Below are 10,463 nucleotides of genomic sequence, written 5' to 3'. Positions count from 1 at the left end.
AGATATATTATCATATGTTTATCGTATTTAGTTTATCCTTAATTTATTTTGGAAAATTATCCAGCAACACGTGATAAGTGTAGAGCGTGTGGTACTCACGTGTTCCCGTATTTGGTATGCTGCTTGGGGTACGTCTGTACAGTAGGCCGCATACGCTCTTTCTCCCTTTGTACTATTATGTGCTTTTTCATGTTTGTGTCTCCGTCCCCAACACACCAAGCTCTCTATTTCTATTCCTCTTTCATTCCTTTCTCCCCCCAACCCTAACCCTAATCATTCACAATTCATAACCCCTTTCACCCTTAGCAAACGCGCAATCTTAAAACCCTAACTCTAATCAATTCCAATTAAGATCGCGCGCTTCCCGATTATCGATACTCGATAACCCTATTCCGCCATGGACTCGCAGCAGAGCAATCTATTCGACACCGCTTCGCAACCCGACACCGCCAACGACGCGTACACCTTCCTCGAATTCAACACTCAGGGCGAAGATTTCGACTACCCGGAGTTCCGCGACCCGATTAGGTCCTCCGTGGCGTGGCCCACTCCCTCTGATTCGCTTGCCGATACGTCGGAGCGCGGTGGTGGAGGGGGAGGAGCTGGGTCGGATCACCAGTCGGATGCCTCGCCGGTTTCGGCAGCTGCCGGGAGTGGCACTAAGGGGAGGTCAGGGAGCAGCAGTGGCGGGAACAGCCAGATGGTGGATGCATTGGTCGCGGGGATGAGCGGGTTGAATTTTGAGGACACCGGGGATGATGATAATTTCGACTATGGCAAAGGGGATTTCACCGAGCATGCTTGCCGGTATTGTGGGGTCTCTAATCCAGCTTGTGTTGTGAGGTGTAACGTGCCTTCATGTCGTAAATGGTTCTGTAATTCGCGGGGGAACACCTCTGGATCTCATATCGTCAATCACCTGGTGAGTTGTTACCACGGCATTGCAATTTTTTTTGTTTAATTTAATTTTATTTGATTTCTTCGTTGTTAAATCATTGTTTGTTTTTGGGTTAGCGGTGGACTGTTTTAGAGATTGTAGGAAAGGGTTAGGCGATTTTAAGTTGTATGATTTGTATGCTTATCTGAGAATGTGAGATTGAGGGAAGTAGTAGAGTGCTGTAGTTACAGTTTGAGTGTTTAGAAACTTAGTTATAGCTGGTAATTTTAGGAAAAACTTTCTGTTTTGGAGGGCATACTTGTGGTTCTTTTTGTGCCTACTTTAAAATTACGCGTGAAAGGAGGGAGAAATTTTGTTATGTATAGATTGCCGGAAAGGAGTTTGTTTGGAAGAAATCCCTATACTCAGTAATCGTCTTAGATATGATAAATAGTGGGCAATCATGTTTGCTAATGTACCAATGTTGAGGTAAATGAAGAAGTTGAGCTGGGATAAGTAGGTGGTGTATGGACCTCTGGTCATGTACCACACCTGAATTTAGAACTCTTACCTAGCGGGTGGGTTTGAAGCCTCGGTATGGCATAATGTACACCCTACTGATATGTAGAAAATAGTTGCATGGTTAAGTCTTAATGACTTCGTAAGGAAGATATGTTAGCAACACCGGATATGTTCAAAGGGATATCATGAACACAGTTGAGTTTGTACATAATCCATCTCCATCACGTGTCGTTTTTTGGTTGAGCTATCTGAGGCCTGAACTCAGAACCTGGTGTAAGAAATAGCATTCTTCTTAATTTATGGATGAATATTGGTGATAAACATTTGGCCATTAACATACAGTAACTGTTATATAGATTTACTGTGGCTACTGACTAGACATCAAGTTAATTATTGAGAAGTTATGGTTAGTTATGAGGTATAATGTTGAACATTTTGGTAACAAATCTGGTGATTAGGGCTGCTTCAACCTCGTAAATTTAGATCAGTAATTCAAATTTATTGTTGTAATGCTTGAAAGCTACATTAAGTCTCTTTCTTTCTAATTTAGGAGTTATGTTTTAGTTGCTGATGTAGTGTTTGCTCTGCACTTTTAGGCTGCTAATAGTCCTAGTGCCATACTTAGATGCATGCATAGTTTTCTATTCTTTTTTATGCATTGTTCTCATGAGTAAATGGTAAAATTTGAGGTGTATTGTTTGCCGCACAATAAGGTTGTTTTGATTATGACCACTATTTAATCATAAGATTTGATAACATATTGCAAAAGATTTATTATAATGCAAGAGTCATATACACCTAGTGGGATAAGGCTTTGTTGTTGTTGTTGTTGTATGAGTCATATACACATATAGAATGAAAGATAATACTGAAAATATTTGCTTTAACAAAATATTATCTTTTTTTTAATTGTGAACAAAATATTATCTTTGCTCATAGTACTTAATATGTTATTATTAGTTCAAAGTTAATTGAAAGTCTTGTATAAAGCTCAGGCCATGGATTTGTTCAAGTCATGAAAGGTTTAAATGATGAATCATGTTTTGGTGAAATGTGTATGTTTGACCAATATTGCTGTTGAATTGAGGGCCAAGTGTATATTGTTCTTTGGTGAACAAATGTTGCTTAGCTTTTCTGCTTCTTTTCTTTTTCCATATAGGTTCGGGCTAAACACAAGGAGGTATGTCTGCATAAAGATAGTCCATTGGGGGAAACAATTCTTGAATGCTACAACTGTGGGTGTCGGAATGTGTTTCTACTGGGATTTATTTCTGCGAAGACTGAAAGTGTAGTTGTTCTTCTTTGTCGTGAGCCTTGCTTGAGTGTCAATGCCTTGAAGGACATGAATTGGGACCTTAGTCAGTGGTGCCCCTTGATTGATGATAGGTGTTTCTTGCAATGGCTTGTCAAGGTTGCTTTTTCTTCCCTGGGTATTAATTCATTTAATTTGATGACATATTCTCCCCCCCCATCTTTGACATAATATGGTCTTCTGCAGGTCCCATCTGAACAGGAGCAGTTAAGGGCACGCCAGATAAGTGCACAGCAAATAAATAAGGTGGAAGAGTTATGGAAGACAAATCCAGATGCTTCCTTTGAGGACCTTGAGAAGCCTGGTGTAGATGATGAACCTCAGCCCGTGGCTTTAAAATACGAAGATGCATATCAGGTATGTATCAAGCATGACTTGTTGATAACTTGTATGTTTGTAATATGATGATTGGTGAGGATACAGATACTTTCATTGTTGACACTCCTTTCTAACGTATAACGTTTTTTTGCATGACTTGTCTCAGTATCAAAATGTATTTGCGCCTCTTATCAAGCTTGAAGCTGATTATGATAAGGTAATATTTTTTGTTTCCCTTTGCTCCATTCTAAGATATTGTACTTTCGGGACTTACTAAGTTACTTAACTGTAGTAAACATCCATCATTGCTATACCCTCATCTCTTGTGACGTGTTTTGATGTCTTACATGTGATGTGTTAATGTAGATGATGAAGGAATCTCAAAGCAAGGACAACGTGACAATTAGGTGGGATATTGGTCTTAACAAGAAGCGTGTTGCATACTTTGTCTTTCCAAAGGTGCTTTATCATTTGCCTATGTGGTAGCTGTTACTGCTATGTTTTATATCATATTTATTTTCTTGCCCTCCTAATCAATTCATAGTATTTTTCTTTGTAATTTAATTCTCTATGGAATATAAACAATTTTGTGCTATATTGTAGGAAGATAATGAGTTACGGCTTGTACCTGGTGATGAATTACGATTACGTTATTCTGGTGATGCAGCACATCCTGCCTGGCAGTCAGTGGGTCATGTGGTATGCATTTTGTTTAATTATATTTTTAATTCTTTTTAACTATTGTATCTACGACTAAAGCAAAGTTGTCGGCTACTTTTTGTACCTTAACATCAACACTCTCTCTACTTTAATTTATAAATATTAGTTAAAAAAAGGGTCAATAGATAGCATGAAGAAATATCTTCAAATGATTAAAACTCCTTAATTTCTGTTTCTGATATCCTTTTGTATCTTATTCTTAGAGCAGTTGAACACCCATGATATCTCTTTTCTGATTGAAAGCAAAAGAAGACTGTAGTCTGTGTTCTTTTTTATTGCTGTCCAGTTGTTTAGTACTGTGCCTTAGTCTTTGTATGGATAATGCAATTTTTTTTTAAATCAATATCTGCTTTTAGATAATTTTTCTTTGGTGGTTATTGTGGACAATACTGGTAAGGTAGTAGTTCTATAAGAGTACGGTAATTGTAAAACCTTTCTACTTACCAGCTATTCCAGAATGGAATGAGCCCGTACCGTAATGAGTGAAGGCTGTTCTAAGAAAAAATCCAGAGGCCAAGAGTTCCGACTATCGAATCAAACGCGAGCTCTACTGTATCTACGCTATTGCCCGATCATAACTCTACTGTATGAGAATTGTTATCCGTCTCCCCTGCCCTGTTAGAACAGTCTGGTCTTTAACAACACAACCTGAAAGGAAGCCATTCCTAATAGGAAGTTTCTAGCCGTCTTGATGAGGGCAAGACTAAAATACGGAAGAGTTGGAACTCATGAATCTAAAAGTCCATCCGATCAGCCAGTTGCAGAAGAACCTCGTTGCCTTTACTTTAATTGCTATAATATAATATTAACAAAATAAGAGTCAATTCCTTGCCTGTTAGTTTGCTTTTTTATTTTTGAAAAATAAAAGATAATAAGATATAGATTTTTAGCTTAAAATAAAAAAATGGCTTTGGAAATAAAACGAGTGATTTTCGTAAGTGTGGATAATTATTTTTTGAAGAGGAGTTATCGTTAAAAATGTAGGTAATTATTCTTATATAGTGGACCTTTGTATTGCTATGAATAGTTAATTTAGAAGAGTTTATTTTGATAAAAGTGACAGTGCAAAAAGTTTTTTTTTTTTTTTAAAGGATATTTTGGACACCAAGAGAGAGAATCCCCTTTATATATTGTGTGGATATAGATGTATAGATATAGATACTGTGTATATATAATATGCATTGTATTTTGTCTTCAGATTAAGCTAACTGCACAAGAGGAGGTTGCACTGGAGCTTCGTGCTAGTCAGGTAAGTGTAGTACTATTTTTTGATACCTGCATTGTGCCTTTGAACGTTGTCTGTGTGGAGTGCTTATTGTCCTCGATGTATGCAGGGGGTTCCAGTTGATATAAACCATGGTTTCAGTGTTGATTTTGTTTGGAAAAGTACAAGCTTTGACAGGATGCAGGGAGCTATGAAAACTTTTGCTGTGGATGAGACAAGTGTAAGCGGGTAAGTTGTGTTCCATTGTAAGGTTTAATTATGGATTTATATTGCTCTATATTTGTCTTATATTTTTATCCTTCTCCTTTGTTTGGCAACACTCCACACATGAATGAATAATTTTTTTGGCTCAGGAATGAAATTTTCATTGAACACATTACCTTTTGTTCGACAACGATGTCTCTATAAAAACATATATTTTTTTTAAAATAAAATTTATTGAACATGCTTACGGTTACATATACTTGCAAGGACTGGGCTGTATCTCTTTATTAACTGGAATGTGATGACAAATGGGTGTGTAATAAGTTGTTGATTTATACCATACTTTTCATGACATGTTTCTTAGTGTTGTGTGTCTGTTGGATGATCTTGGAGCTAGGTTTGACTGTGCGAGTTACTGATATATTATTTTGACAGTATTTATTGTTTGTTTTGTATGACCTGAATAGTGTCGTGGCAGGGTTCTGATTTATTTAAAAATAAGTAACTATGTATGATGTCTCAACAATTATGAATTATAATTGTTCAGTTGTTCACAATTGCTGTTTAATATGTAGGTATATTTATCATCACTTATTGGGTCATGAAGTTGAGGTGCAGATGATGCGTAATGCATTGCCTCGTCGCTTTGGTGCACCAGGACTTCCTGAGCTTAATGCATCTCAAGTATGTTGTTGTTTTGACTAATCTCTGTTGCCCTTGGATGTCTGATTTAGAAAAATAAAGTGGTCTTTTTTTTCCTTACTTTTTATTTTTAAAATAAAGTAGAAAATATGTAGACATAATAGATTTAAATTTTATTAATAATATGTAGACATTGCAATTCATAACATGTAAAATATTGTTTTCTCAACAATGATATTTATGTGAATAATAAAGTATTACTGTCGTTATAAAACTAACTTGGTCTGTTTTCCAAAACCTGTTGGGAAAATTTTGAAAGTAATTACCTGAGCACTTGGGAAGATTAATGGAATATATGTCACTTTCCAATCTCTCTCTGTCGTCCTTAAAATATCTTCAAAACTAGGGAAAGGCTTCATGGAAACCTTAATCCATCATGGTTTGATCAAAACCTGTCATGCTCTCTTCCTTTCATAAGAAAGCAGCTTGGTGGCTTCCTGTTCACAATCGCTAACACTTTGTTACTTGTCTTGGATCCAAATATGTAGTTTAGTGGGGTTATATGTTATTATGCACCTTATGAAGGAAGGAATCCCTTTCATAAAATTTCGTATGTGATTTGACACCACCAAATTTTGTGCTGGATGTTGGTGCACTCTAAATTACAGATCTTCTAATTTTTTTTTTTTAGGTTTTTGCGGTTAAAAGTGTCCTTCAGAGACCTATTAGTTTGATTCAAGGTCCCCCTGGAACTGGGAAGACTGTAACTTCTGCAGCACTTGTATATCACATGGCCAAACAAGGTCAGGGACAGGTATGATCTGTTTCCCTTTTTGGATATTGTATGCTTTTCTCGTGGTTCGTTTTAGTCATTTATTTTCTTCCCTCACTTCCCTGCTAACTTAATTTTCAGGTTTTGGTTTGTGCACCTAGTAATGTTGCTGTGGACCAGCTGGCTGAAAAAATAAGTGCTACTGGGTTAAAGGTATGGGTGCCATATATTCCAATTAGAATTGGTTATTATTAAACAAATTGAACCTATGTGTAATACATGCATTTCTTTCATTCAAGGTTGTTCGGCTTTGTGCAAAGTCAAGGGAAGCTGTAAGTTCTCCTGTTGAGCATTTAACACTTCATTACCAGGTTAGTTTTGCAATATTCCAGATCAGTTTCATGCTATTGTATTTTTAGTATGTATACTTTCCTCCTTCATGTTTCATATAAGTAATTATGATTACAACATGATACATGGTAATGGTGATTTTTGCCAGGTTCGGCATCTTGACACATCCGACAAGAGTGAACTTCATAAATTACAACAGCTGAAGGATGAACAAGGTTTGGGATTTAGTTTCTTAAAAGCTATACAGAACTTGGGTTGTTTTGTCTAGTTATCATAGTGGGTTGAATTGTGGCCAAGTTCGGTGCATTTTACGCTATATTGTGTATTGCACTAGCTGCTTGTACATCTAATGTATTATATTTTATTCAGAATAGACAGCTATCATAAATTTTTGTAATTGTTAATCTTTGGATAAAAATAATCTGATTTTTCGTTTACTTCTAGCCAATTAATAATCACATTTTCTTCTAATTATAAATTTTTACTTTATTTCTTGCTCCCTCTCTTTTTCCTCAGGCTGTTACTACTGCTATTTGAACTCTGTTGTGGGTAATGCATGAGAGTTTTTAACCACCATTTTTTAATCCTATTACAGGAGAACTTTCCAGCAGTGATGAGAAAAAATACAAAGCACTTAAGCGAGCAACAGAGAGGGAGATTTCTCAAAGTGCTGATGTGATATGCTGTACATGTGTTGGTGCTGGGGATCCTCGACTTGCAAATTTTAGGTTCCGTCAGGTTGGAATATGTCTGCTGCTACATATAATTGCCATCATTCTTGTTCAATTCTGACTTTTTCTTTAATTTTTTCTGGCAGGTACTTATTGATGAGTCTACTCAAGCAACAGAACCTGAGTGCCTCATTCCATTGGTTCTTGGTGCAAAGCAGGTATTTGGGGTTTCTATCTGTTAATGCATTTCTTTTTTCCTTGAATGTTGATGTGTGTAACAAAATATCTGTATAGGTGGTTCTTGTTGGTGACCATTGTCAACTTGGGCCAGTCATTATGTGCAAGAAAGCAGCTCGTGCTGGGCTAGCGCAGTCGCTTTTTGAACGCCTTGTCCTACTTGGTGTTAAACCAATTAGGTTACAGGTAATGAATTGCTTAGTTTGCAAGAGACAATTCATTGCTGCAATTGTTGTGAAGTGCTATCCCTAGTTATACAGACAAGCTACTTAATTGTTTTTGTTAGGGCAATCGCTGAAGTTCTTTTCATCATTTCAACTTACAGGTTCAGTACCGTATGCATCCATGTCTATCTGAATTTCCCTCAAACAGCTTTTACGAAGGGACCCTGCAAAATGGCGTTACTGTTAATGAAAGGCAGTTGTCAGGAATTGACTTCCCATGGCCTGTGCCAAACCGTCCCATGTTTTTCTATGTTCAGGTACTGTAAATGCATGTATTGTATAGTGAGTATTGTTTTCTGTTCTTCTGGTAGAAATATTCTTTGTTCACAATTGGTCAATAATCAACATTTTAGTTACCTTTTTTTGGGTATTCGTCATAATTTTGTCCATTGCATTTTTCTTCCATTTATTAATTTTTTAACCTAAGTATCTAATCGTTTTACAGATGGGTCAAGAAGAGATAAGTGCAAGTGGAACATCTTATTTAAATAGGACCGAAGCTGCAAATGTAGAAAAGATTGTCACCACTTTCTTAAAAAGTGGTGTGGTTCCAAGTCAGGTAACTCTAAATTAGAGCACTTGGATTAACCCTAATGATTTTAGTGTTGGGATTATTATGGTTGCTTTTTTTTTTTAAAATTAGAGCACTTGGATTAACCCTAATGGTTTTAGTGTTGGGATTATTATGGTTGCTTTTTTTAATTTATTTTAATTTACTTATTTTTTAATGTCAAACAGATTGGTGTTATAACACCTTATGAGGGTCAAAGAGCTTATATTGTGAACTATATGTCAAGAAATGGGGCTCTTAGACAACAACTTTACAAGGAAATTGAGGTTTGATACAGATACCATCTGGATTTATATTCTATTGCTTACCGGGGTTCAATTGCTACAAAAATTTTGTTCTTTTCAGGTTGCTAGTGTTGATTCCTTTCAAGGAAGGGAGAAAGACTACATAATTCTATCATGTGTTAGAAGTAATGAACATCAGGTTGGTTTACCCATTCTTTGCTCTGATACTTGATGTCTTTTTAAAAAGTTTGATGTGTATCTTATCTATATTTTTTGGAGTTATTGTTATTGCGTTTGATGGATCTCGTTGAATTATATTTGTTTCTTTAGGGCATTGGGTTCTTGAATGATCCTAGGAGGCTCAATGTTGCTTTGACACGAGCAAGATATGGTATTGTTATTCTGGGAAACCCTAAAGTTCTGAGCAAACAACCTCTATGGAATAGCTTATTGACACACTACAAGGTATCTTCCAGTGGTGTTGATTTCTCAATAGATAGTTATTTCCAAGCAAGAGCTGGAAGTATTATAAAATTTCTGTTCAAACTTCACGATTCTCGTGCTCTTTTTAACCAACCCGCTTATGAGTTGTTTAAGTTTTCCAACATAAGGAGTGATTCCATACCAATCTCCCCCTCCTTCTTTCAAGTTCCATTTTTATTTTCTAAACAGAATATGCTCCATTTTTCAAACAGGAACATGAATGCTTAGTTGAAGGGCCTTTAAATAACTTGAAGCAGAGTATGGTTCAATTCCAGAAACCCAAGAAGGTAGGTGTTACAGAAATGCAATGCGATGTTTTTTTTATTATACCTGCTGGTGCCAGGATGCTTATCTTTTGAGGTATTTTTTCTCTGAGATGATTACATATTAATGTTGTGGTTGAACTTACCTTCATTCAGATTTACAATGAAAGAAGGCTCTTTTATGGTGGTGGACCTGGAATTGCAGCTAATGATACTTTTGGTTCTGTTGGTGCTGGCACTACTTCAGACCGAAGGAGCAGCCGTGGAAGGGGTATGTACTGCATTATATGTTTACCTCCATTCCCCTCCTTAAAATAAACTTTTTTTGCTATCTGTATTAGATGGGATTTATAATCATTAACACCATGTGATTGTCTTAGAGTTCCATTGTGTACTCATAGCCACAAAATTCTTTAAGGGTATGTTCTCAAGTCATGAGGGAAAGGCAAGGGAAGGCTTTGGAGGGGATGGAAGGGGAGAGGAATGGAAGGGAAGGGAGGGCTTAAGATTTTAAGACCCCTTCGTTCGTGAGTTTTAGATGTTAGAGGGGTTATACATTTTTACAATTTTACATATTGGAGCAATGGTTGAGTTGTCTCCGTGTGACCTCAAGGTCATGGGTTCAAGCTGTGGAATCATCCACTGATGTAATTAGACTCTGTATATTACACCGTTTGGATGCGGCCCTTCTTTAGACCCTACATTAATGCAGGATGCCCGTGCACCGGGCTGCCTTTTTTTAGTACGGATAAAATAGTTAAATTCAAATGAAAACCCCAAAGGTTTTTGGAGGGCTAACAAAAACCTTCAAAATTCTTGGCTCCTCGCCCTCCGAATAATAGAACTC

The 10,463-nt window shown here is 36.7% G+C and overlaps 1 protein-coding gene across 1 annotated transcript in view; it reads left to right on the top strand.

Annotated features, from left to right (window-relative positions):
• LOC107642622 (regulator of nonsense transcripts 1 homolog) overlaps window positions 162–10,463 on the top strand; it is a 12,580-nt gene continuing 2,278 nt past the window's right edge. Inside the window, exons 1-23 of the mRNA XM_016346030.2 lie at window positions 162–922; window positions 2,559–2,810; window positions 2,898–3,068; window positions 3,196–3,246; window positions 3,396–3,488; window positions 3,633–3,728; window positions 4,948–4,998; window positions 5,084–5,202; window positions 5,754–5,862; window positions 6,512–6,634; window positions 6,734–6,805; window positions 6,892–6,963; window positions 7,092–7,158; window positions 7,539–7,681; window positions 7,761–7,832; window positions 7,909–8,037; window positions 8,177–8,332; window positions 8,521–8,634; window positions 8,814–8,912; window positions 8,992–9,069; window positions 9,201–9,335; window positions 9,566–9,640; window positions 9,773–9,887. Of these exons, the coding sequence (XP_016201516.1) occupies window positions 398–922; window positions 2,559–2,810; window positions 2,898–3,068; window positions 3,196–3,246; window positions 3,396–3,488; window positions 3,633–3,728; window positions 4,948–4,998; window positions 5,084–5,202; window positions 5,754–5,862; window positions 6,512–6,634; window positions 6,734–6,805; window positions 6,892–6,963; window positions 7,092–7,158; window positions 7,539–7,681; window positions 7,761–7,832; window positions 7,909–8,037; window positions 8,177–8,332; window positions 8,521–8,634; window positions 8,814–8,912; window positions 8,992–9,069; window positions 9,201–9,335; window positions 9,566–9,640; window positions 9,773–9,887 (2,917 nt within the window). The 5' untranslated portion in view covers window positions 162–397. The remainder of the gene's footprint in view (window positions 923–2,558; window positions 2,811–2,897; window positions 3,069–3,195; window positions 3,247–3,395; window positions 3,489–3,632; window positions 3,729–4,947; window positions 4,999–5,083; window positions 5,203–5,753; window positions 5,863–6,511; window positions 6,635–6,733; window positions 6,806–6,891; window positions 6,964–7,091; window positions 7,159–7,538; window positions 7,682–7,760; window positions 7,833–7,908; window positions 8,038–8,176; window positions 8,333–8,520; window positions 8,635–8,813; window positions 8,913–8,991; window positions 9,070–9,200; window positions 9,336–9,565; window positions 9,641–9,772; window positions 9,888–10,463) is intronic.

The sequence above is a fragment of the Arachis ipaensis genome, chromosome B05, assembly GCF_000816755.2.
Source record: "Arachis ipaensis cultivar K30076 chromosome B05, Araip1.1, whole genome shotgun sequence".
NCBI classification, from domain to species: domain Eukaryota; kingdom Viridiplantae; phylum Streptophyta; class Magnoliopsida; order Fabales; family Fabaceae; genus Arachis; species Arachis ipaensis.
Note: the sequence above shows the minus strand (reverse complement) of the source record. Positions and strands in the feature narration are given on the sequence as shown.